General features: G+C 40.8%; 1 protein-coding gene and 1 pseudogene across 2 annotated transcripts; one reads left to right on the top strand and one right to left on the bottom strand.

Moving 5' to 3' along the window:
• On the top strand, nucleotides 1-26,930 carry PPIL1 (peptidylprolyl isomerase like 1). Of its 2 annotated transcripts, none has more exons than XM_044002694.1 (4): nucleotides 1-139; nucleotides 9,133-9,287; nucleotides 23,573-23,641; nucleotides 24,138-26,930. In XM_044002694.1, the coding sequence occupies exons 1-4, from the start codon at nucleotides 84-86 to the stop codon at nucleotides 24,356-24,358; spliced, it is 501 nt and encodes a 166-aa protein (XP_043858629.1). In that variant the 5' UTR covers nucleotides 1-83; the 3' UTR covers nucleotides 24,359-26,930. The 2 variants fall into 2 exon arrangements, with proteins under 2 accessions (XP_043858629.1, XP_043858630.1); XM_044002695.1 differs by having other exon boundaries at nucleotides 17-144.
• On the bottom strand, nucleotides 15,156-15,779 carry LOC122754348 (annotated as a pseudogene).
• Nucleotides 26,931-27,864: the final 934 nt, after the last annotated feature.

Here is a 27,864-nt window from a genome sequence, read left to right as displayed (position 1 = left end):
ATTTCCTCTTCCGGAAGTGTGCTCTTTGGCGGCGAGTCCCCCGTATATCCTCTGCCGGAAGTAAAGAATAAGCGGGCTTTACCATGGCCGCAGTGCCGCCAGATTCCTGGCAGCCCCCCAACGTCTTTCTGGAGACCAGGTGAGGTGTGTGTGTCTCAGTCTGTCTGCCTGTCTGTCTGTGTTTTGATGAATGGGCTACGAGAGCAGGATGAGGCCTCTTCCCGGCACGCTAGATTCTGAGCTCTCGGCGCCTTCCACTCGCCCCCGGGGCGTTGAAGGGCGCCAATCCTCATTCCCTTGCTTACAAACCTTTAGGGATCCCCAGTGTCTCCAAAGTAGAATTCCAGCTACCCAAGGTGATATTCAGGGCCCTCCATAGTCAGGCCCCGTCTTAAGGGAGGCACTGGAAGGAGCCCTGCCATGGACAACAGCCCTGGAATTTTCAGCCTCAGGGTAACGTCAGTCATTTATTTATTTGTTTGTTTTTGCGGGGCAGTGAGGATTTAAGTGACTTGCCCAGGGTCACACAGCTAGTAAGTGTCAAGTGTCAAGTGTCTGAGGACGGATTTGAACTCAGGTCCTCCTGAATCCAGGGCCGGTGCTCTATCTACTGCGCCACCTAGCTGTGCTTAACGACGGTCATTTAAAGGAAAGCTCTATACCTTGTATATTAAGCTCTTAATATATGTGGAAAGAACAAGGCAAGTACGAGAAACTAGACTTTTAACTTCTCGCTTTGCCACTATCTGGTTGGCTCTGGCATGTAACTTTTTGATTAGGAAAAGGCAGATTCCCATGTAAAATGAAAGGATTGGATTAGCTCATCTCTAATGTCCCTACTGCTTGTGCTAGTTTGTGATGATGTGAGGGGGGTGGGAATTGCAATCCATCTACAATCCACACTTCATCCTATATGATTCTTGTTTGTGTCCTGTAAATCTTACAAAGAGGATTATTTCTAGCATACCAGAGACGTCCTGTAGGTCTTTTGACATTTTGTGGGGACCCGTGGTGCACATGGGCTGTCCATCTGTTACCCCTTGCTTTTCCCCTGTGACTGGCTCTCTTCCTTTTCTAGTCATTAAGTTAAACAGTTCCTGCATGATGTCTTTTGCATCTCTTCTTTATTGGTAATATTCTACAGCCTGTTTCTGTCTATCATATGTCTTTACAATATTCTTTAGATCCTGCACAATTTGGATTCTTTGAAGATTGTGGTGTTCCATGATCAGCAGCTGTATTGCATCACCAGAAGAATACTAGTGTTAAACAGATGTGTTTTTGCCTCAGTGAGCAGATGCTATCCTTGGAAGCACTTCACAATTTCCCCAAATGCAATCTAGCTCATCTTTCTTCTTCCTGTTTGATTTTGGATCCAGCTTAGTGTCCATTTGCAATGCCTGTCTGAGATAAATGTCTTCATAGTGTAATAACTCCATAGACTGCATATCCAAGTTTATGACACAGTGTAGACTGGTGGTGTCAAAGTCAAATCAAGATCCAACTGGGTATTGACTTAGAAAGCCAGAAATAAACATTAGGAGTTTGACAACTCTGGTTTAGACAATAGGCACACTTCATTTATTTTTTCTTTTGTCCATTGTTAGGCAGTTCACTATGAAATGGTTATTCTTTTTGAGGAATCTCTCTAGTATGGAACTATGAACACAGTGTCACTCTTAAACTGAAGCTTCTGGAAGACCTTGCCATCTGTAAGGAATCTCTTTCATTCCGATTGCCTGGGACATCTCTCATGGCAATGGCAAACCCCTTTGGCAAATATGTCTCATTATTTTATACTTCACTTGTTATACAAAGTCAGAAGATTGTTGATCTGTGGATATATCTATAGGAATTTTACCTTATGATCATAGAAATTTAGGGTTGGAAAAAACATTAGAAGCCATCTAGTGTAGCTCCTTTATTTTACGGATGAGATGCCCATAGTAGTTAAGCGAATTGCCCAAAGTAATACAGGTAGGGCATGACAGGGCTGTGATTTGAACTTGGGTTCTCTGACTCCAAATTCACCACTTTTTCCTTTGCACACCACCTCTTGTCATGATCTCAATTGATGTATGAGAAACCACTTGTTGGAGGAGAGCCTTAAAAGAAGCATTTTGCTCTACTGTATCAAACTTGTTAAAAAAAAATCAGCAGTTAAATACTGTGGACACTTGTTTTCTCTCTACCTTTCTATTAGTTGTGTATCTGTGAAGGTATGGCCCTTTCTGTAGAAGATGTAATTCCTGTTATTGAGGAGTCTTAAGACTGGTAAGTCATTTGAGTTCAGGAGTTATGAGCTGCAGTGGGCTAAGCAAATTGGGTGTGCAAGCTAAGTTCAGCATTAATTTAGCGAGCTTCTGTGAGCCAGATTGCCCAAGGTGGGATGAACTGGAAATGAAGCAGATCAAAGTTTGCATGCTGAACAGAGTGGGACTGAGCTCATGAGTTGTTCCTGAACTTCCAGCCTGGGTGAATTAGGTAGAATCAGTCTCTTTAAAAGGGAAAAGAAAATAGTTTGTTGAAGTGTGGTGGTTTCCAGCTCATATTTTAATCAAGAATACTTTCTTAGCCCTGTGTATGTCATTTGGAGAGACGATGAAGTAGGTATATGAGTTAATAGTTATTGATGCCCTTTCCAATGACTTTTTTTTTTTTGGTAATATTGCAATTTCCATCATTTAGTATATTTCTCCCCTTTAAAAATACCTGGATGTCTAATTTCAGGTATCCAAATATCTTAAATTTCTCCTTCAGTGCTTTCAAAATTGTATTGTTTCCAGCCCAGCTTCTTTATGTGTGTTTACTTGGTCTAGTCTAGCTGCTCATCTTTGTCTTCCAAATTTCCAATTCAATATACCATATACACTTATCATGTCTTACTGTGTGCAGAAAACACTGATGATTCCTTCTGTCAAGCAGCATTATACATACAACATGTACTCACAAAAAAAATACAAGGAAAATTAAGGAAGGGGAAGCACTAATGCTAGGAGGAAATGGGAACATTTCATTCACAAGGTGTTACGTGGGCTGAGTCCTGAATGGAAACAAGGATTCTGAGAGGTGGAGGTGGGCTTGGAGACAATTTGTGTGAGTGCATGGAAATGGGAGATACAGAGTTAAGTTGGGGAAACAGCAAATTGGCTACTTTTGTTGGCCCTTAGAATGTGTGAGAGGGAGTAATGTGAAATAAGTTTAGGAAAGTAGGTTGGGAACCATAGTGAAAAGGACATTAAATGCCAAGCTAAAGAGTCTACATTTTGTCCTAGAGGCAGTAGGGAGCCCCAGGAACTTTTTGAGCAGTGAAGTAACATGGTCAGACTTATATGTTAGCCTTGTGTAGGATGGATTGAAGAAGGGAGAGGCTGGAAACAGAATACAGTTGGGAGGGCCTGAACTTGGGGGAAGATTGTGAGAATGATCTGAAAGATATTGGTTATGAGTGGTGAGGGAAAGGATCATAGTACTATAGATTCAGAGGTGGAAGAAGCCTCAGTGGTCACGTAGTCCAATTTCCTTTTGCATTTGAGGAAACTGAGGCACAAAGAGGTTAAGTGATACAAGCACTTGATATAGACTTGAACCACAGTGCTTTCATTCCAGAGTCTATGTCAAAAATAACTGACCCCAGGACCAGTCTTATCGATTGGGATGGTAGTGGTACTCCCAATAAAAATAGAAAACTGTAGAAGAGGAGCAAGTTTGGAAGAGATAAATAATGAGTTTCATTTGCAGCATGTTGAATTTGAGAATCCTGCTGGACATCCCGGGCAGCTAGGTGGTACAGTGGATGGAGTGCTGGGTCTGGAGTCAGGATGACCTGAGTTCAAGTCTGTCTTCAGACATTTACAGGCTGTGTGGTCCTAGGCAAATCATTTAATCTGTTTGCCTCAGTTTCCTCATCTGTAAAATGAGCTGGAGAAGGAAATGGTAAACCACTCTAGAATCTTTGCCAAGAAAATCCCAAATGGGGGTTGGACAAAGAGTTGGATGCCACTAAAAAAAAAAACTAAAAAACTAAAAACAATAACAACTGGACATCCTGGTAGAGACTTTTAGTAATAGATTGAGAGTGAATGAGAGCAGGGACTGATAATATAGATTTAGGCATTATCTTTTTTTTTTTTTTTTGGTGAGGCAATTGGGGTTAAGTGACTTGCCTAGGGTCACACAGCTAATAAGTGTTAAGTGTTTGAGTCTGGATTTGAGCTCAGGTCCTCCTGACTCCAGGGCCTGTGCTCTATCCACTGCACCACCTAGCTGCCCCCAGGCATTATCTTCATAGAGATGATAGTTAATTTCCTGGGAACCGATAATCTGTATGAGTGTGTAGACATAAGAAGACTCAAGACTGAACCTGCCGAATACCTACACTAAAAGCCCAAGAATTGAATGGTGATTATTAACAAAGGAGACTGAAAAAGAGTAATCTTACAGGTAAGTAGAAGAACCAGAATAGAATGGTATTATGAAATTCAAGGGATACAAGAGTGTTCAAGAGCAAGGGGTGACCAGAGAGGTCAAAGACCATGAGGACTTTGAAAACACTATTGGATTTAGCCTAAGGAGACTGTTGGTAACCTTGTAGAGAAGCATTTCTCTCAAATGGTAGGGTCAGAAGCCAAATTGCAATGGATTGAGAAATTATTGGGAGGGGAGGATGTCAGGGGAGTGGGCATCAAGTGTAGATGATTTTTTTTAAAGGAGTCTGGCAATGAAAGAGAATATACCTAAATCAAGATCAAATCCAAATCTCAGAAAAAAAAATTTCATAGACAATCTCTCAGGATGTTTTGATTGGAATATTGTTGTGGTATATGGAAAAAATGAGCTGGTTGATGTAGAAAAACAGGGAAAGACTTGGACTTATGAAGGAAGATGCTATTCACCTTCAGAGAAACAGATGACAAGTGGAAATAAGCATAGTATGGTCTTACATATATGTTTATGCATGCATATGTGTGTATGTATATTCGTTTGTATACATGTATATGTGTATATACACACACATGCTTAATTGTAGGGGGGAAGGGGAAAAAAGTTCATAGCAGAGAACAAAAGTAAACCAACAAGCAAGCAAAGAAAGCTGGGCAGCTTTGAAAACAATGTGTAGTGGTTATTATAGAGGTTTTCTTCAAATGGAAATTTATTGTTTTATATCTAATCCTCTCATGTTCTTCTGTGTACAGGGCAATGTTTTGGGTTTTTTTCTCCCATTTTGTATTTCAGTTCAAATAAAAACATTTACCAAAAACATATATAATCTAGATCTCAGTAGAAATATGGGGAAAAAACCCCTAGTAGAGAGAGATTGAAGATGAAAAAGATTTGTCTTTTGATCTCCCTGGACTTGAGGCCATAGGTAGAAGGGTTGATCTTGGTAAGGAAAAGGGGCATATTTTCCTCAGAAACAGGTCTAAAGGAGGGAAAGTTATGGGTAAAAACATAGAGGGATTTTGAGGTACGGAATAAAGAAGAAGAGGAATCTCACTGTGGATAGCCTCTTTTGTCTATAAAATAGTCAAAGACATGAGGATTGGAAAAAGCATTGGGGGATTGAGGAAAGATAAAAAGATTTCATAATAGCTACTGAGTCGATAGGGATTGAGATTCAGTCAAGGAAGAGTTGAAATTTTGATGGGCAATAGGGAAGAATCATTTGAGATTTGTTAGCATGAATTTGTAGTGTGGTCGCATTTGGCATGGTGGAGACTACTGATATTCAGAAGCTAAGGGATAAAGCACCAGCCCTATATTCAGGAGGACCTGAGTTCAAATGTGGCCCCACACACTTAACACTTACTAGCTGTATGACCCTGGGCAAGTCACTTAACCCTTATTGCCCCACCCCCCAAAAAAAGGAGGAGGAGGAAGGAGGAAGAAGAAAGAAGAAGAAGCTGCTAAGGAGTAGATGTGGAAACATTGCATGGTGTGGTGAGCCAGCATTGGTAATTACCTGAGTGTGATTAGCAATAAGGAGAAGGTGAGAGCGTGGGAATAGAGTTTAACTGGTCAGGGGGTTGGATTTTTTTTTTTGGTGAGACAATTGGGGTTAAGTGACTTGCCCAGGGTCACACAGCTAGTAAGTGTTAAGTGTCTGAGACCTGATTTGAACTCAGGTCCTCCTGAATCCAGGACCAGTGCTCTGTCTACTGCGCTATCTAGCTGCCCCATACTGGTCAGTTTTAAGGTGAAGACTGTAAAGAAAGAAAAATGAGGCCCTAGTAGGGGATGCCAGACTGGGATAACAGGCAGGGATGAAGGGTACGGAAGGGTGTGATGAGAATAAAGAATATGTTTAGGAGGAGTTTGGCTGAGGGAAAGATGGAAGGACTGTAGATTATCATCAGAGATGGGAATTTCTAAAGTTCACAATCATGGAAGCAGCACAGTAATAGGTAATGATGTAGTCATAAATATGATCATCCATTTTGGTGGCAGAGGAAAAGTGAGGTTTTAGGTTATGATGAAGTTAACGAAATTGGAAACCAGTATATTTTGAAGGGATATCATGGTATGAATTGAAGTTCCCAATATGAAAACTGGATTTGGATTGGAGAGATTGTGAGCTAGATAATGAACTCATTTAGAAAGAAGGGAGAATGAGGTCAGTAGATCACAACAATGAGGATTTAGACCAGATGATAGACATGAGTAGGGTGAATCTCAAAGGAGGAAAAGATCCTGAATAATAGTGTTAGTCTGGAAGCAAGGAGTATCCCAACTCTGAGCAGCCATCACTGAGAGGGTGGCCAGGTATTCAGTGTCTTCTGTAGAGAGCTAGATTCTGTAAGCATGAGAACGTGGAGTTTGCTAAAAATTGCTAAAAATCAAGCAGTGAATGAGAAATCCAGAAGACATTGAAGGGATGGGGATGAGAGGATGGGAAGAGATATCAAGAAAAGGGGAGATTTTTACCTTTGAAGATGGTGAGTCAACCACTGGGATTAAGGAACCTGGGAGTTAAATTTTGCTGCCATAGATATTAATTGGTTGGGGCCTCTATGTTCCAGGGATTTGTGATGATGGAGAGAGACATAGGTGTGAACTTCGACTTCCTCATATAACACATTTGGAACTGAAGTTATAAGAGTCCAAATGTGATCTGTCATTAGTGATCATTTAAATGATGTGTTGTAGAAACTTTTTTTCTGTTGTCTCTATTTTTATCTAGAAATGTACTTGGGTTGAAATAGCCTAGTTGGGTCTCACATCAAATTTTCTGTAGACTCATTTTCCCGTCTACCACTCTTCATTTTTTTTTGTGTGTGTGAGGTAATAAATACAGTTCGTAATTTAATATTGTACCCTTATGTAAAGTATTGCAAATGAATTTATAGTCTAGCTTGGTGTTTTCCTTGTTAATTGTTATCTGTCCACTTTGCAAGGAGATCAAGCATTTGCCTTCTAAAAATGGTTTCTGGGCTGGTTTTTCCTCTCATCACTGTGCTGATTGCTTTATACTAGTTAAACTTTTGTAGGCGATGTTAATAGAACAGTTGATTTCTTTTCCTCTCTGGGCTTACGTCCAGTTGTACAAGATGACCTCAGGAAGTCCCTTCTAGCTCTAAATCTATGATCCTAAGAAACATTCACTTCTATTTTTTTGGCATCAATAGCTTGTCTGAATCAGTCAGCTTTCAGGATTGCACACAGTATCTTCTCATTCTATAAATTTCTTGTAATTTGATACTGATTTTGACTTTTGCCATAATTCCTATCAAGATACAACCAATTTTTTGGCAGGGGTTGTGGTGAGGAGGGTGCAAGACTAGTGTAGGGATTTCCAGTTCACTTTCCCTGAAGAAAGCATTTGTCTTACATAGGCTTGAGACATCTGAGTAGTCTGTAAGCTTTTGACTTTACTAGTTTCTTAATCACGAATCTTTGTTTTCTAACATATTTTTAGCTGTCTTCCCTCTGGCTATCTTTACATTCAAGTCACTAAGTATGAAAATATATGTTGCCTTGTGTTGGAAGCTCTTGTTTGGCTCTTGATCAGTTTTCTCTACCTTTTCATCTTGTGCAGCAGATATCATTACATAAATTTCAGTCACCTTCATGGTGGTCTTGCTCTCCTTTTCCTTTTTTTTGTGTTCTTCATAATCACTGCAAGATGAGGGGACTCTATGTTCTGCAAAATGAAGAGAATTGTTGCCCTTGGAAGTATGATAAAAACCAATTCTTTCCTTTTATTTTGCCTTTCCAAGGAGCCCTTCGACTATCCTTTCATTTATCTGCAACTTCATTCTCCTTCTGCTTTCATATCTAGCACAAGTTTTGGTATCTGTGGTGTTCAGTCGCTACAGTAATATGTACATTTCCTTACTAGACAAGCATCTTACATTTAGGGTATCAGCCGTTGAATTAATATTTATAGATGGTCAAGAAACTGTGGTTCTTAGTACCTTTGACCCCTTTTTTACCACTCTACTATTATCCCTGTAGAAGCAGGACAGGCTGTAATGGACTTAATTACCAAGGAATTCATCATCTCGAGGTGATGGGGTTGGGTCTTCAGTCTGCCATTGGAACCATACTTGAAAAATGTTTGATTTGGTTGAACCTGCCAGAGCTTAAGACTCTACTGGTGTGGCCTTTGACAACCCATGACCCTCTTTTCTGGATCACCCTGTTACCTGAATCCTGCTCATCTTTCAAAATCCAGTATAAATCTGACTCTCCATGAAGCACTTACTGTTCACTCTTATAACTTGAGTGCAGGAAGAAAATGCAGTTAACTGAGTTGTTTTTAATTACTTGGATCATAGTTAATTTTATATACATGTATATGTATATGTAAAATATGTGTGTGCATATATGCATGCATAAAAGTAAGCTTGTATACACATGCTCCTCCTGAATCTTTGCAGAAGGAATCTTATGTTTGTATATGTGTATATATTAGAATTGTGAATCTCCTCTTATTTGATATTTTACATGCTTGCTTTACCGAAACGAGGTATGCTTTTTTGTGTTAGTGGAAATTAAAACCACTCTTTTGCCAAGCATGAAATCCAGTAGTAATTTTTTCCCATGCTTTGTCAGCATGCTGGATATGAATCTGAACTGCAATAGAATTGTTGGTCATGTAGTCTTGACTCTTGCTGTCCTTCTTTCTTGCAGCATGGGGACTGTCGTGCTGGAGCTGTATTGGAAACATGCCCCCAAGACCTGTAAGAACTTTGCAGAGTTGGCTCGACGTGGTTACTACAATGGCACCAAGTTTCATAGGATCATCAAAGACTTCATGGTCCAAGGTGGTGATCCTACAGGAACAGGTATGGTCAAAGCTAATCATGTTACATGGAGGCATTAGGTTTGTTATTCCAATTCCTTAGAGGTTTTTGTTGTTTCTGGGGCTGGTCTCCCCCTACTACATGTGCCTTAGAATTAATCTAGAGCCAGAGCTGATTCATCTGACTTGGGAGCTATGTACACTTTCTTGGTATAGTCCTCAGAACAAATGGGAAAAAGAAAGAAAAATAGCCAACAATGCTATGATTAAAAGTAGTATTATGTCCTCTGAAAGACTTAAAATTTGTCATAAGACTCATATGAGAGTCTCCATCCAGCCAAAACCAAAAACATTTTCATGGGCAGATTCAGTTTGTTGTTGTTGCTGTTGTTGTTTTTGGTGGGGCACTGAGGGTTAAGTGACTTGCCCAGGGTCACACAGCTAGTAAGTGTCAAGTGTCTTGAGGTCAGATTTGAACTCAGGTCCTCCTGAATCCAGAGCCGGTGCTTTATCCACTGCGCCACCTAACTGCTCCCTTCATGGGCAGATTCAGGCTAGGCATTTGTATGCCATGGATAAGTTTCCACGTGCTACTGGCATGTGGAAGAAGCATTTAGCACTATAACATGTGAATTATCACAGAATAAATACCTAACTACCATGGGGAATGGAATTTTCTGGCACCAAAAATATATGCATTAACAAAAAGAAAATTAAAGTGTCCTTTATTGTGCCCTCCTTTGTTTTGACCTAGGTGGCTACCTAGTTGGTCTACCCTTAGTTCTGTTCAGTGTAGTCTATTAAAATTTTTGGAGGAGAAGCTTGGAAAAATATATGTAGCCCTTTGGTGATGGCACTGGGGAGGAATTATGGCTTCTAGCCGGGGCCAGCTTGACACGAAAGCCTTGGTCCCTTCTTCATCCCATCCCTCTTGAGTATCTTTACTTTTCCCTTCCTTCTTGTTCTTTCTCTTCTGTTTTTAAATTTTTTTTTCCCTTAAGTTTTGTGGCTGTTCTTTTTTGAATCCTATCATTCTTTTAAAAAAAATTTATTTTTATTTAAAAAAATTTTTAATTTATGGAATAAAACAAGCAGTTCCACAACAGTACAATAAAAAAAATGATTGGACATGAAATTGCAAATCTACTGTGCACAACATGCTATTCCTTTCAAATATATAACAAAATTATCATGTAAATTTCTTTGTATTTTTCCTCCTTGCTCCCCTAGAGATGACTACCATTAAACACAAATAGGGGTGTGTGTGTGTGTGTGTGTGTGAGTATATAAAATTGTTCTATATATACTCCTGTTTATAAGTTCTTTCTTTGGGTGTAAATAGCATCTTTCTTCATATGTCCTTTATAGTTAATTTGGGTATTTATAATTGAATAACTTATTTGCTCAAAGTCATTCTTTTTCTTTTTCTTTTTTTTGTGGGGCAATGAGGGTTAAGTGACTTGCCCAGGGCCACACAGCTAGCAAGTGTCAAGTGTCTGAGGCCAGATTTGAACTCAGGTACTCCTGACTCCAGGGCCGGTGCTTTATCCACTGTGCCACCTAGCTGCCCTGCTCAAAGTCATTCTTAAAACAATATTGCTTGTTACTGTATACAGTGTTCTCTTAGTTCTGCTCATTTTGCTCTTCATTATTTTATGCAAGTCTTTTCATGTTTTTCTAAAATCATTGAGCTCATCATTTCTTTTATAGCACAGTAGTATTCTATTACAATCATATACCACAACTTGTTTAGCCATTCCCCAATTGATGGGTATCCCTGCAATTTTGAATTTTTTGCTACCACAAAGAGAGTGGCAATAAACATTTAGTACATATAGGTCCTTTTCCTTTTTCCCTAGTAATTTTTTGAAATAGACTAAGTAGTGCTATTGCTTGGTCAAAGGCTATATGTAATTTAATAACTCTTTGGCTGTAATTCCAGATTGCTCTCCAAAATGGTTGGAACAGTTCTACCAATAATGAATTAGTGTTGCAATTTTTTTCACATTCCTTCCAACATTTGTCACTTTTCCCTTCTATCATTTTAGCCAGTCTGGTAGGTATAAAATATCTCAAGGTTGTCTTAATTTGTGTTTCTCTAATCAGTAATTATTTAGAGCATTTTTTCATATGTGTGAAAATTTATTTTGATTTGGGGACCCTGCCTTTGGGCTGAGATTGGGGGACCTTAGGCCCTCAGGGGTTTTTCTGTATAAGAGGGGCTGGTGCCTCTCCTCCTCGGTTTCAGCTGAGCCAAAAAGCCCCGTGGGTTTTATGGGCCAGGTCCGAGATCTGGGGAAAAACAGCCTCAGCTCCCTCCGCCCTAGGGGAGCGTAGCTCTTGTGGAGGTCCTAGGCACACAGCACGGGGCACGGCCCCTCGAGCCCCTGCTTGGCTGCAGCACTAACAGGGCTGGTGGATTAACTTGGCGTGGGGGGGGGGGCACAGAGCCCGAGGTTTGAGGAGAGAGAAGGAACATATATACAGAGCTAGCGAGACAGTGAAAGGGGGGATGCTGGAGGACTAGGAGGATGCAGGGAGGCCAGAAGATTAAGAGAACAGAAGGAGACAGTATAGGAGGGAGAAAGCAAGGGCTACAATACAGAGACGCTAGAGACCATAGACGCACCATGGGGTTGGCAACAGAGGTGAGGGTGCTAAGGGGTTGAAAGTGAAAGGGGCTTGGAGTTAGAAGAAAGCAGCTGAGCTGTGAAAGCACAGGGAAGCTGGAGTGAAGGAGAAAAAGTGAAAGTTGGAGAAAGCTGGAGCATACCCCAAGGCAAGAGGTGGCACCAGCCCTTATTGTACTAAAAGCAGACAGGTTGTATAATTTGCATTTCTTAACCCTTATCTCTTACATTTATTTTTATAAATAAATTCTGTTTTGATTATTTAATTAAGAGTCTTCTTAATCTTTTGCTTATCAGTTTGGGAGCAGAGCAAGTGTGGAGAAATTTTTAAAAGGCCCTAACAAATTGGCTTACTAAATTAATAACAGTCAGATAGCCAGCCAGTCAAAAGTCCCCAGATTAGGCTCCCCAGTTAGATTAGTCCCCAGCCAGATTGGTCCCCCGAAATTAGGCCTAGTAAATTAAAATATTCTTACATTTGAATGGCACCCCAGATGGGACTTACAGTCCAATTATAATTTTTCTAAACTTATAATTTTTCATATAAGTACAGTTCTATAATTTTTCAGACTAGATTAGCTAGTTAATAATAATTTTTTTACATATGACTATAAATTGTTTTGATTTCTTCATTTAAAAATTGCCTGTTCATATCCTTTGTTTATCATTTGGGGAATAATTCATATTCTTATAGGTTTGACAAAATTATCTATATCTTTTAGATATGAGACCTTTATCTAATAATCCATCTAGAAATTCCCCAGTGGCTCCCCCCGCCTCACCCCACCATTTTCTGCTTTCCTCCTGATCTTGCCTGCATGTGTTATTTGTACAAAACCTTTTTAATTTAATGTAATGGAAATTGTCCATTTTATATCTGTTTTGTTCTCTATCTCCTTTATTCACCTGTCCAAAAGTCTGATAAGCAATATGTTCCATGGTCTTCTAATTTTCTTAAAACCTTTTTATATCTAAATCATATATACATTTTGATCATATCTGGTAAATGGTGTAAGATATTGATCTGTTCTCAGTTTCTACCGTATTGCTTTCCAGTTTTCCCAACAAATCTTGTCTTTACACTCGTCAAATACAAGGTTATTATGTTTATTTGTTGCTGTAAATTGTATGTCTGCTTTATTCCATTGATCTACCTTTCTATTTCTTTCTTTTTTTTTTTTTTTTTGGTGAGGCAGTTGGGGTCAAGTGACTTGCCCAGGGTCACACAACTAGTAAGTGTGTAAAGTGTCTGACGTCAGATTTGAACTCAGGTCCTCCAGAATCCAGGGCCAGTGCTCTATCCACTGCGCTACCTAGCTGCCCCCTACCTTTCTATTTCTTAACCAGCACCAGATAGTTTTGGTAATTACTGCCTTGTAATATAGTTTAAGATCTGGTAGGTACCTCCCTCATTTACACTTTTTTTTCATGATTTCCTTTGATATTCTTGGCTTTCTGTTTTTCCAGATGAATTTTGTTATTATTTTTTTTAATTCAATAAAAACATTTTTGGCCCTTTAATTGGGATGACTTCGAATATATAAATTAGTTTGGGTAAAATTGTAATTTTTATTATATTGCCTCTGCCTACCCGTGAACAATTAATATTTCTCCAATTTTTAAAATCTGATTTTATTTGTATAAAAAGTATTTTAGGGGCAGCTAGGTGGTGCAGTGGATAGAGCACCGGCCCTGGAGTCAGGAGTACCTGAGTTCAAATCCGGCCTCAGACACTTAACACTAGGTGTGTGACCCTGGGCAAGTCACTTAACCTCAATTGCCTCACTAAAAAAAAAAAAAAAAAGGTATTTTAAAATTTTGTTTATATAGCTCCTGGGTTTGTTTTGGCAGGTGTAGTGCCAGGTATTTTATACTGTCTAAAGTTCTTTTAAATGTTTTTTTTTTTATTATCTCTCTTTGGAGAGTTTTGTTTGTGACATATGGGAATGCTGATGATTTATGTGGATTTACTTTGTATTCTGCTACTTTGCTAAAATTATTGTTTTAACTAACTTTTTAGTTGAGTCTTTGTGATTTTCCAAGCATATCATTATGTAGTCCAAAAAAAAGAGAGAGTTTTATTACCTCATTCCCTGTTCTGATTCTTTCTGTTTCTTTTTTTCTTACTGCTATTGCTAGGATTTCAATACAATATTGAATAATATTGTTAACAGTGGGTATCCTCAGGGTTTCACACCTGACCTTAATAATTTTATTCCTCACTCCCCCCCCCCACACACACACATGGGGCAGTGAGGGTTGACATAGCTAGTATCCCAAGCTTCAGAAGTCCCAGGTGGTATGATTTAAGGAGGATCAGGTTCTTCACATGTCTGGCCCATAGATGACTCCAGACCATCTTGCTAATCAACCAGCTTTGTGTGTTGTGGTTGTCAGCTCTGATGAGCCTGTGCCCTTCCCCCACCTGGACCACTGCTACTCAAGCCTACCTCCTGGTTCCCAGCAGGGGTGAAAAACCCAAGTTCTGCCTCAGCACCAGCATAGACCCCTGTAGTCTCCCCCCTGCCCAGGGCTCAGCCCTTTCACCAGACCGTGAGCTTAGTTCCAGTCTACACTTATGCTTCACCTGATTCAGAGGCTCTGGGGGTCTCCTTCTCTGGTGAGGCCTTCCTGGGACTGGATCTGTGTCAGGGTGACTGTGGGGTTGGGCTTCACTCCTGTCTCAGCACAGCAGCTCCCTCCTTCTGACCTTCCAAGCCGTTCTTGGTTAGAAGATGATTTCATCACATTCTTCTGTGGGTTTTACTGCTCCAGGCATTGTCCTATGGCATTATTTGGATGTTTTTTGGAGCGATTGTGTCATGAGTTCAAGAGCTCACTGCCTTTCTTCTGCCATCTTGGCTCTGCCCCGGAAGTCTGAGGGTTGACATAGCTAGTAAGTGCCAAGTGTTTGAGGCTGGATTTGAATTCAGGTCTTCCTGAATCCGGTGCCAGAGCTTTATCCACTGCACCACGCAGCAAGCATTATTTGTAATGGAGATAAACTAGAAGCCTTCTATCTTTCTGAATGTTTATTCTGTTTCCATTGATTGATCTCCATCTCATTCTCTCCCTTGCCCATTTGTATCCTTTAAGGCTCAGTGCGGAAATCTTTACTCTTTTCTCTACATTTTTCCCTTATGGAGTCTATCTAGTTGCACAATTTCAGTAGCAGATCACTTTTAAGATGTTAACCCTGAATGTTATCAAGGCCTTCCATCCAGTCTTACCTTTTTTTTTTTTTTTAATAGCAAAACCTTTGTTTGATTTCTGGCAGCCCCTTATTTTTTGGCCTTGGGAGCAGCTGCTTTCTGGGCTGAGCCTTCTGAGCTGGTACTTTCTGAAGCAGGTGCCTCCTGAGTGGCTCCCTTCTTGGCTGGGGCCTTCTGGCCAGGGGTTTTCTGGCCCGGGGCTGCCTTCTGACCCTCAGCCTTCTTCAAGGGGATCTTCTTGGCAGAGACCTTCGAGGCCAGGGCCTTCTGGGCAGCTCCCTTCTTGGGAGAGCCCTTCTGGACGGCTGCCTTCTGCAGCTTCTTCACTTCATGCTTGATCATTCTGTTTCTCATCTTCTTGGCCTTCATGACCTTATAATGATCAAAATCTGTCATCTTGGCTTTCCTTTCTCTGGCTTCAATTTTCTTGGCCCATCTTGTGGCTTTCCATTTTGTATTGATGTTTTCTTTCTCTCAGGCAGCCCGAACATACTTCTGATCAGCACTGTGGGGGAACTTGAGAATGAAGTCTGTAAGCTGCATACATTTAAATGGCATGGCCTGCCTCCGCACCCTAGTGCATGGGCCATCCACCAAAGCCCAGTTCTGATCGATTACATCCACAATGGCTACCTTGCCTTCGTGTGGCCCGAAGGCCACCCGGCCAATTTCCACATAGAACTTGAACGCCATGTTGGCGATGCTGAGCGAGAGCCAGTCCTACCTTTTTACAGGTTGTTCATCCTTTTGTTTGTTGAATGAATATGATTTATTAAGTATAGAAGCACCGTATTTTAGTAGAAAGGGCGTGAGACTTGAAATCAAGAAATTTGGACTCGCATTGACACCCAGCAATTGTTTGACCAAAGGCAAGTCACTTTACCTCTGGGCCCCAGCTTCCTTATCTGTTAAATTGATATAAAAATACTTGCATAACAACCTCATAAGGTTATGTTGAAAGATGTTTGTAAAACTTAAAATGCTGTAGTGATGTGAGTTATGTACACTCAGTTCTCTAGGGTATTCCAGAGAAATAGATGCCATGCTTCCTGCCTTTAAGGTGTTTAAAATCTAGCTGAGGAGCTGAGATCTACTAAGGAAGTGCCTAATATTATCACATAGACTCTATGTAGAGGAGAGCTGAAGGAGTTTATAGTAAGGGAACGGTTGTGGTAAAGGTTTAGCCTGTGGAAAGCTTCATGGTGTAGATGAGTTGTGAACTGAAGAAATGACAAAATTTGGATTAACAGGAGGCCAGGGTCAGAGCAGGAGCAAAGACCCAGAGACAGCAGGGCCATGGTGTGCATGGGGAACTTGAGACCAGCTTGACCAGAGTGGCTGCTATGTGTGGGGGAGATAAGGCTGAGGCAGTTAATGGAGGCCTTTGACTTCCAGACGGAGGATTTTGGATTCAAGCTGGGAGGCTGTTTTAGGTTCCGGGCCAGGGGAGTGGTGTGATAGAAGAGGAGTTTTAAGAAGAAGGCTTTGGCAGTGTTAGGCAGTTAATTGGGGGTGGGCAGAAACCAGAGGCAGCAAAACCAGCCAAGAGAGCCTTGGAGGGATCCAGGTGTTCTAGAGTGGTAGCAATGGGAATGGAAGCGAAGAGACAAGTTGCTTGCAAAGAAAGAATAGAAAAGACTAGTGATTGGTTGTGTATGGGAAGTATAAGAAAGAAAAACTCCAAAGCTAAATAAAGTTTTGAACCTGAGGGATTGAGAAAATGCTAGGATGATATAGGAAAATAGGGAGGTGGGGTTGTGGAGCTGGCTTGAAGAGAAAGCTGGTGAGGGTAGCTTTAGTTATGTGCTGCTGTTCCCCCAAGCTCAGCACTTAAGGGGAGCTGTGCTGTGTGGGAAGCTGACACCTTCAAATTAGCCTGGAGATACAGATTTCAGAATTGTCAACACAGAGATAGTAGTTGGAACTTTGGAAGTGATTGAACTGTGTAAAGAATGGGGTGATTGTTTTCAACTTTGAGGGTGACCTATCTGAAAATACCTGTTTGTATTTCTTTGCCCCTTGGTATCATGGTCGAGGAGAGTCAGTAATCTAAGTTGGTATCATAGTACTGTGGATGGAGTATCCAGAGCTTGCCATCTAAGTCCATTAGGAGGCCTCCTGATGGTCCTGGAAAAATGGATTAAAAAACCCCAATTGCTAGGCTCTCTGGACTGAGCTTAGGCACATTAGTACTAGAAAAGAAGATGCCTTGTTTTCTTCTGAGAAGAGGAGGGCAGTCAGTGCCACAATGCCATTCCTAGTTCAGAAAGAAATCATGAAGGCCAGGCTGGGAGAACATGGGTGAGGGCCACCTAGGCTGGACCTGGGTGGAGTTTCTTTTATGTAGAATTCCTTCCTTGGTGCATTATTTCTGAATTTGTAAATATACTTCTTTTCCCATGTAAACAAGCTTTAGAAATAGGCTGTTGTGATCTTGAGTATGTAGGGAAAGGGAGGAGAGGAAAGAGAAATGAGTTCCAAAAAGGGCCTCTGGAGATGGTAGCTGTAGTAGAGGTAGGAAAACAGATAACTAGGGTTCAGGTGTAGCACTTCTTTGTCTGGGCCAGACTGTCTGTGGAGCCTGGAAGGTTGAGGAGAATTCTGTTTTTTAGTGAATAGTGCAAGGTAAAAGAGACCTTGGGCTAAAGTCACTAGCCTCAGATGTACCATTAAATGTAGGAATAGTTTCAATCTTAGAAGTCTATTGACTGATCAATAATTGAATGAATGAAAAGGTATTTATTAAGTACTTATTATATGTCAAGGACCATGCTAAGTGCTAGGATTATAACTAGAACAGTGGTTCAGGCAGAACCAAGATGGTGGGTTACTGGCAGCAACTCAGCTGAACTCTCAGTTTTCCTCTCCAAATAACTTTAGAATGATGCCTCAAATAAAATTTTGATTTAGAATTGTCAGCAGGAGAGGTCTGTGACACTGGGATGAGGACCTGTCTGGAGAGTATATATGTAGGCAGCACTTCTGTGGGCCTTAGAGGGGGCAGCAGCAACAGCTTTGGGAGCTTTCAGTGAAGAGACAGTAAGAGGGTCAGACTAGTCAAAAAGAGATTACAGGGGACCCTGTGCTGGCACTGGGTATAGCTGGTTCTGATTGGCAATGCTGTTGCCCATAAGCAGTTCTGGGTCACAGTTCCAGGGTGGAGAGGAGGGCTTGTGATCATTCTAAGGGAGGAAGGGCCCTGGGTGTAGTTCTGAGGCAGAGAGGAGTGCCAGTACTTACGGATGCAGGAGAGTAGGAGCCCTTGCTGGGTAAAGGCCAGAGTACAGACCAGAAGAGCTGTGACCATACCTCTCCTCACATCACTCCATCTCAGAAGCATCAAAAACTTGCAGACCCCCAGAATTAGCTCTGAAGACAACAGCATGAAAAAGTCTAAAGCTTGGCACAATGCCTCCCCACCCCCAGGTGAGCAGAGCCCAACTTTAACATAAAGTTCAAAGTCAAGAAATAGACTGGAAAAAAAAAATGAGCAAACAGCAAAAAAAGAAGTTGATCATAAAAAGCTAGGGTGGCTGGGAAGAGCAAGACAAACTTTGAAGAAGACAACAATCAGAATACAGCTACAAACAGAGCATCAAAGAAAAATGTTAGTTGGACCCAAGCTCAATAAGGATTTATAGAGGGGTTAAAGAAAGCGATAGAATGATAGAGGAAAAATTGGGAAAAGAGATGAGAGTGATGCAAGAAACAATGAAAAGAGAATTAATATCTTGGTAAAAGAGGCACAAAATGGTATAAGTGGCACAAAAATTCACTGAATAAAAGAATTCCATAAAAAGTAGAATTGGCCAAGTGTAAAAAGAGGTACCAAGGCTCACTGAAGAAAAAAATTCCTTAAAATTAGAATTGGGCAAGCTAATAATGACTCCAGGAGACATTAAGAAACAATAAAACAAACTCAGAAGAACGAAAAAAAATTTAAAAATGTGAAATATCTTATTGGAAAAACAATCTGGAAAATAGATTGAAAGATCATTTAAGAGTTATTGGACTACCTGAAAGTCATGATCAAATAATAAGCATAAAAACCATATTTCAAGAAATTATCAAGGAAAACTAACCTGATACTTTAGATCCAGAAAGCAAAATAGAAACTGAAAGAGTCCCTCGATCACCTCTTGAAAGAGATCCTAAAATGAAAACTCCCAGATCAAGGAGAAAATATTACAAGCATCCAAAAAGAAACTATTCAGATATTGTGGAGCCACAGTCAGGATCACACAAGATTTAGGTTCTTTGGGGCAGCTAGATGGCGCAGTGGATACAGCACCGACCCTGGAGTCAGGAGTACCTGAGTTCAAATCCGGCCTCAGACACTTGACACTTACTAGCTGTGTGACCCTGGGCAAGTCACTTAACCCCAATTGCCTCACTAAAAAAAAAAAAGAAAAAAAAAGAAAAAAGATTTAGGTTCTTCCATATTAAAGGAGTAGAGGGCTTCTTTTTATAGTAAGTTTCTCTCATATTATTTCTCAAATAAATAGGGAACTGAGTCAAATTTATAAAAATTAAAGCCATTCCCCAAATGATAAATGGTCAAAGGATATGAACAGGCAGCTTTCAGAAAAAGAAATCAATGCTATCTATAATCATATGAAAAAATGCTTTTAATCATTATTGATTAGAGAAATGCAAATTAAAACAACTCTGGGGTGTCACCTCATACCTATCAGAAATGAAAAATGCTGGAGGGTTTGAGGGAAAATAGGTACACTAAAAAACTCCTTGAGTTATGCACTAGTCCAATCATTCCTGAGAACAATTTGTAATTATGCTCAAAGGGCTATAAAACTGGGTATATCTTTTGACCCAGCAATATCACTACTGAGTCTGCCTCAAAGAGATGAAGGGAAAAGGACCTAAATGTACACAAATATTTATAGCAGCTCTCTTTGTGATGGTAAAGAATTGGAAGTTAAGGGGATGCTCATCAATTGGGCAATGCCTGAACAAGTTGTGGCATATGGTTGTGAAGAAGTACTATAAGAAATGACAAGGGGAATAGTTTCAGAAGAAACATGAGAAGACCTGTTTAAACTGATGCAAAGTGAAGTGCAAACTGGGAGATCATTGTGCATAGTAATAGCAATGTTGTAATGATGATCAATTGTGAAGGACATTGGCTACTCTGATCAATACAGTGATCCAAAACAATTCCAGAAATCTCATGATGAAAAAATGCTGCGCACTGCCAGAGAGAGAACTGATGAACTCTGAGTACAAATTGAAGTATAACTCCCTCCCTCCCCCTACCATCCATCTATCCATCCATCTATCCATGCATGCAATGCATATATATATGTTCACACATGTACAACACCTATATGGTTTTTTGTGATATGGTTAATGAGGAAATATGTTTTGCATGATTTCGCATGTATAATTGCTTGCCTTCTCAATGGGTGGAGGAGGGTTGGAAGGGAAGGAAAGAATTTTGAACTCAAAAGTGAAAAAAAAAGAATGTTAAATAAGCAATAAATTAAAAACCCCATAAATTCTCAGGAATTTATGCTCTGATTGGGGGAGACTATATATACATTATACACACACACATATATAAGAAAATTCAAATTATCCAAAAAAAAGAAAGAAAATTTAGTTTTAGGGTAGAAGGAAAGATCTGGAAGTTCTGAGGGAGTTTCAGCAAGGCAGATGGAAAGGGTCAGGGGCAAGTCTGATGTCTGGAGGATGTATGTAGTGGCACGGCAGATGCTTGAGGCAGTTGGGGTTAAATGACTTGCCCAGGACCACACAGCTAGTAAGTGTTAAGTGTCTGAGGCCAGATTTGAACTCAGGTCCTCCTGAATCCAGGGCCTGTGCTCTATCCACTGCACCACCTAGCTGCCCCCCTGGAAGATCTTAGGATGCAGTGAGTGTCAGGGAAAGTAATAAGGCTCCGGAGTCTAACGTCTTACTGCAAGGGCTGTAGTCGATGATTGCCTGCTCATCCAAATAGTGTAAGCAGCTGTGTCCTTTCTTGAGGTGTGAGACCTGGATGGACTGTTTTTAGGAAGAGGAGAAGAGGGCCTGAGGGTCCAACTGGGGATTCTGGGTTCTCTCCCATAGAGGTGAGGTTTGAATGGGAGTCAGTCAGTTAACAGCCAGAAGACTGGAAGGAGCATTAGCAGGAGGGTTACGAGAGAAGAGCATTTTGAGACACTTGTTTCTCCAGAAGGTTCTTTGAAGCCTTAATAGATTATGGGTGGCCTAGGGCCAGGGAGAGAGAAGGTTCTTTTCCTTTCCACTTTGATCTTTCACAAACTTTTTTAGGGAAAGCATAGCACCAATAGATTCCAACTCCCTAAAGGACCTTATATGAGACTCTATGGGCAGCTGGGGTGGCACGATGGATAGAGTGCCAGTCCCAGAGTCAAGAAGACTTAGTTCAGATCTGGCCTCAAACACTTAGTAGCTGTGTAATCCTAGGAAAGTTATTTAACCCTGTTTGCCTTAGTTTTCTCATCTACAAAATGGGCTGAAGAAAGAAGAAAACTCCAGAAAGGGTCATGAGAAGTTGAACATGACTAAAATGACTGAACAACAGTGAGGCAATATAACACAAGCACACAACAAATGTTTTTGGCTGATTAACTTGATAAGGCATTTATTTCGGTTTTTTTTTTTTTTTGGTGGGGCAATGGGGGTTAAGTGACTTACCCAGGGTCACACAGCTAGTAAGTGTCAAGTGTTATGAGGCCAGATTTGAACTCAGGTACTCCTGAATCCAGGGCCAGTGCTTTATCCACTACACCACCTAGCTGCCCCCAATTTATTTCTGTTTTAGCCATGTTAAGCTAGAGTTATACAAAGCCAAATCTTACCATTGGTTTTGTTGGTAATTGATTTTTGTAAATGCATTTGCTGCAGTAAACTGCCCTTCTCCTTTTCCTGCTCCTTCTCTTTCTTCCAGTGAGGGTTAAGTGACTTGCCCAGGGTCACACAGCTAGTAAGTCTCAAGTGTCTGAGGCCAGATTTGAACTCAGGTCCTCCTGAATCCAGGGCTGGTGTTCTATCCACTGTGCCACCTAGCTGCCCCAAAATACACTTATCTTCTTAACCTTGCCCCCTGCACTTGATTTCCCTCACCCTTAAATGGAAGAAGTAGGGATATTTTTGGAATTATCTGTCTTTCCGATGTTCTGCTACAAATCCTGTTCTCTTTTAAAATTAATGCTCCTTTAGCACCCCAAATCCATCCTGTCTCTGTTCAGAGGTGGGTAGCATGCTTCATCATAAGTCTTCAGGAATCATTGTTGGTCTTTGTGTTGTTCAGAAAGTCTTGTAAGGTTGTCTTTGCAATTGGTTTTTTTGTTTGTTTGTTTTGGGGTTTTTTGGTGGAGCAATTGGGGTTAAGTGACTTGCCTAGGGTCATGCAGCTAATAAGTGTTATGTGTCTAAGGCTGGATTTGAACTCAGGTCCTCCTGAATCCAGGGCCAGTGCTCTATCCACTGCACTACCTAGCTGCCCCTTTTTTTCCAATTGTTATTTCCTGCTAGGGTTTTTTTTTTTTTTTTTGGTGAGGCAATTGGGGTTAAGTAACTTGCCCAGGGTCACACAGCTAGTAAGTGTCAAGGGTCTGAGGCTGGATTTGAACTCAGGTCCTCCTGAATTCAGGGCTGGTGCTCTATCCACTGCACCACCTAGCTGCCCCCTGCTGCTAGTTTTAAAAAGGAACAGTTTTTATATTTGAATGGAATGGTGGCTTTGAAGGCCAGAGCTAGACATAGTAAGAGTCAAACCCTAGCAAGTATGTATCAGATGGTACATACCATATCCTTTTAGTTCCTCTATGTTGTATGCTTCTTCATGCCTGCAGTATCATTCTGATTAAATGCAGCCAGCTGTACTCTTGTATGGCTCATGGTCTTTTGGGACTTCGAGATGCCTCTATTATTTGTGTATCTATTGAAGTTTCTATAAACTATTACAGGCTCTTGGAGAGTAAGGACCATGTAAATTTGTATGTTGCTCTGTATCTTTATGCTCAGGCAACTGTTTGGTCAAGATTTTCCAGTGGTCATGTTAGGTGACGTTAGCTGTCTTGTGTTAGCCCAAACATATTGCCCTACTGAACCTTATTTTATTTGACTTTTACTACTTCAATTAAAAGGTCTTACTAAATCTTATGCTCTGTGTTGCTGCTTGCTTCTGTGCGTATTCCTCCTTTGACTTGAACGCTCTATGATGAGGCTCCCCTTTTTTCCCATCATCTAGGCCATTAATGATAGTGTTCAATAACAAGAAATGGTATCCAATGAATACATTGTGGCTACTCTTATTTGCATGCGTTATAATGATATTTGGTTCTTTTCCCTGTTGGCCTATATAACTTTAAATAAGTCTAGGGGAGTTATGAAGAGAAGCTTGGATTGCTCATTAACTTTTCCTTCTCTTTTGAGTAAAAGTCTGTCCCTTTCCTGTTGTACAGTTGTGCAGGTAATTCATTTGTTCTTTTCTTGGGCAGGCAGAGGTGGTGCATCAATCTATGGCAAACAATTTGAAGATGAACTTCACCCTGAGTTGAAATTCACAGGTGAGAGAGCATGGGCAGGGAAATGGATTTCAGAATTTTAAAAAGCTCTTCCTTGGCTGTCATTCTAGGTGACTGGGAGATGAGTACGGTGCCTGGCAGCTGCTCAGCGCTGGTGCCACAAAAGGAAAATTGGCAGACATGAGAAAGGGCATCTATTCAGTCCTGCTGAGTAGTGTAAAGAGCTGCTCTGAGGGGTTTTGGTCTCTAACTACTTGTTGAATAATCTCTTGGTCAGAATTTAGAAGCTGTCCAAAGAGAGGATTTGCTGAAGTGGCAAGGGGGGAGGGGTAATATAATGTGTCAGTCATCCTGAGACAAGGCAGAAGGTTTGATGAAAGCAAATTTGAATGTATTTGCCTGAAAAATACTTACTCATCTAAGGATGGGGATGGACTGAGGATCCAGAAGAGAAAGAAAGGAAGTAGATCTTTAATAGTTCCATTGTGAAGCTCTGATGTTCATTGCTGCTTTTTCTGTCCTTTTTTCTCTCTTTTAGGAGCTGGAATTCTTGCAATGGCCAATGCAGGGCCAGACACCAATGGCAGCCAGTTCTTTGTGACCTTGGCCCCTACCCAGTGGCTTGATGGGAAGCATACCATTTTTGGCCGTGTGTGTCAGGGCATAGGAATGGTGAATCGAGTTGGTATGGTAGAGACAAATGCCCAGGACCGTCCTGTTGATGATGTGAAGATTATCAAGGCTTACCCCTCTGGATAAAAGTGGAGTCTGGGCAGATAGATCCATGGCCAGTCCTAGCGAGTTTCATTGCAGATTTCTCAGCTGGCCAGTCCCTAGGTAAACTGTGAACATCAGGGCAAAACAACCTCTACATTCTCATCTATTTGCTCTTGAGTCGTCATTGGACTTGGCCATGTAGTTTCAGTTTTGCCTTGCAGAATAAGCCCAGTGTCTCAGATGGATTCGAGATGAAAGTGCACTTTCATTAACAAGGCACTTCTTTCCTTCTCCTAGGACATAAATGCCAAAACATTGTATTTGTTTCATCTGGGAGAAAATTAAATAGAATCAGGAGATGTTGGTACATGTAGACTTATTAATTTTAAACTTGATATCTTTCCAAGGAGTCCTACTCCTTGACTTTGGTGACTAATGGCAACAGAATTTGTAATCTTATTTCTGTGTGTGTGTGTGTGTGTGTCTGTCTGTCTGTCTGTCTGTCTGTCTGTCTGTGTGAATGCCTGTGTAGGAATCTATATTATATATCTATGAACACATCTGCATATTTGTGTCCAAACCCTTTCTGTACACACAGGTGTGTATATTTTGAAATCCTGGGCATAAGCAATATTGATTCTAATATTCAGACACTCCAAATGAAATCATACTGAATTTTTGCCAAATGGAAAAATGATTCTAATAGAGAAAAGTCAGATTTCTAAGAGGGGATTAGGTGGAAAGGTTTATATGGGATTAATTTTGAAATGAATTTCATTCAAGGAAAAACAATGTGTTTAACACCCCACTTTCCAGCAAGGAAATGAGATCTTCAGTGGGCATAATGGCAGACTATGGATTCTCTTCTCTTGTTTGTTTTTATGTCACCTTCATTCCTGAATGTTTTTTCCCTTGCCCCGAGAGCAATCCCTTGTAACCAAGAATAAAAAAGCAAGAGGAAAAGAAATATTCATCAAAACTAACCAGCCCATCAATCATCTGACAGGACACTTGATGTTTCACATCATTGAGTGCCTCCATCTCTGTGAAGGGGAGAGAGGTGCATTCCTCATCTCTTTGAGGCCAGGTTTGGTTCAGATAATTAGACAGCACTCACTTGGCCTGCATTCTTTCCATTTACATCATTATAGTCATTGCATATGTTGTTTTCCTGGTTCTGCTGACTTCACAATTCAAATAAGCCTTCCCACATTCCTCTGAATTAGACATTTTCTTCTAAAAGCAATTGTATAGAGGTGAAAGGCATCATCCCCTTGACTGCTTTAGACCGGAACCTTTGTTTACTTACTTTTAGAATGTACTTTTTGTTTTTATGGGGCAGGGGATGAGGGGTGGAGTTAATATTATAAAATATTACATGGAAAACACCAAAAAAAAAAAAAGAGAGATGGTTGCTCTGTGCATTCTCATTTGTAATATCCTAATGCAGTCTATTGTTCATCATCTTAACATTAGTAAGCTTCTCTTATCTTTGAGATTTTGCATCGTTTTAGGTTTATGAATCTCTAGTGAGCAATAGAGGAAATACAGAGCTTCCATCATCATCATCAGAATAATAATAATAATAATAATAATAATGTATTCCAGAGCTATTCTGTTCAAGAATGGCTCTTATTTAGAACAGGAGGCAGACCTGAGGAAAGACAATGTAAGCAATATCTGCTGGTATTCGTCTGTGAAGAGGAATTAAATTTAGATTGGGCAAGAGAGACTCAGCTGAGGGACCTGAGCTATTCATTTAGCTCACAGGCAATCTGCTGCTGCACATTTTCACCTTGTGTTGATGAGACTGGTGGTGTGTTTGTAAAGTTCTACCCCTTCCCCCCTTCAAGCTTCTCAAAGGCAAGACTACCTCTTTTAATCTTCTTTTGTTACTCCCAGTAGATGCTTTGCTTTCCCAATAGCATTGTTTAAAAAAAAAAAAAATCCTTGAAGTGCTGAACTGTGAATGGACTCAGTTGGAGGCTTAAATGTGGGAGCGGGATGAGCAATGGCCAGCCTCGAGTAGGTGTGTTGAGATGAGTAAAGATCAGGCTGAATTCGGATTTCTATAGCACTTTAAAATTTAGAGAGCATTTGGCCACTCCCCCCTCCCCCCAGCAGCCCTTTGAGAGAGGTGTGTTACTCTTCCCATTTTGCAGATGAGAAGACAGACTTAAGAGGGGGGATATCATTTGCTCACGGTCATACAGGAAGCACTGGAGCCAGGAACTGATAGAACTGGGTCCTCTGACTCCCAGTTCCTGAGCTCTTCCCACTATTCTTTGCTCCCTCCCTCACAAGAGTGTTAAGAGCTAAAAAAGGAAGCCAAACTCTGAGTAATGAAAAAAAGAACCCTAAATTAATCATCGTGGAGAATAGATAATGAAGCATAATGAAGTCCTCCCTTCTCTTTGCTGAGACATGGGAGCCCACACTATCAGATGCAGTTGCTGTACTGGTTGTTTTGTACTTAGATTGCTTTTCTTTGTTACAAGGTGGAGGCTTGGGAGGAGCATATATCCAGAAATGACTGACATAAACAACAAAACACATCAGTACATTTTTTTAAAAAGTGTCAGAGTGATCTTAGAGATTCAGTCATACCCTTTTTCCTCTCCCTCTTGCCTACCCTTCTTCTCTTACAGATGATAAAATAGACCTAGAGATTGGAACTGACTTTCTTAAGAAAGTCTGTGGTAGAACCCCAGGGCTCCTGATTCCCAGTCTGGCTGTTCTGCCATCTCATGCTCTCATTAAACGAGACAAGGGAATTCAAGGTGTCTGGGGTACAGGGTTAGAATTTTAGGTTAAGGGGCAGCTTCTATAATTTTTTTCTTGTTTTCATAAGATTTTTAGTTCCAAATTTTTCTCCCCCCTCCCTAAGACATAAAGCAATCTGATATACAGCCTCTATAATTTTTGAAGTACCACTGTGATGATGGCTCCCCCCAGCTCTGTTCTTACATTTGTGTTGTGTTGTTGGGTGTACAGGGCCCACAGTAGATAGATTGGGGTGTAGAAATGGTAGAAAAGTCATGGGAGGGGACAGCTAGGTGGCTTGGTGGATAGAGCACCAGCCCTGGAGTCAGGAGGACCTAATTTCAAATCCTGCTTCATACTAGCTGTGTGACCCTGGGCAAATCACTTGTACCATATTGCCTTCAAAAAAAAGAAAGAAAGAAAGAAAGAACTGTCCTCATTAGTTGTGGCATCTAGGCAGGCAGGGTTCAGAACTCATCTGCGCTGCATTATTACTGTTTTCCTCTGCTCCCACACCTCCAGAGGGGTCCCCCAAACAATGGATTATGATCTACCGGTGGATCTCTTAGTCATTTGGGGTTCTTTAAGCCAGTTGTCATGTGATGTCCTCTATCTCATGATTCTGAGGGGTTAGGGGAAGGGTCCACATCCAAAAGCTGTATTCTGTCTGTTTTCTACTCACATCCCTCTTATCAGCAGCTTAGAATCATAGAATATCAGAGCTGGAATTGACCTTAGAGAGGGCCTAGTCTTACCTCCTCATTTTTACAACAGTGAGTGTTGAG

Source organism: Dromiciops gliroides, chromosome 4 (genome assembly GCF_019393635.1).
Source record: "Dromiciops gliroides isolate mDroGli1 chromosome 4, mDroGli1.pri, whole genome shotgun sequence".
NCBI classification, from domain to species: domain Eukaryota; kingdom Metazoa; phylum Chordata; class Mammalia; order Microbiotheria; family Microbiotheriidae; genus Dromiciops; species Dromiciops gliroides.
This window is presented reverse-complemented; position numbering and strand designations above follow the sequence as displayed.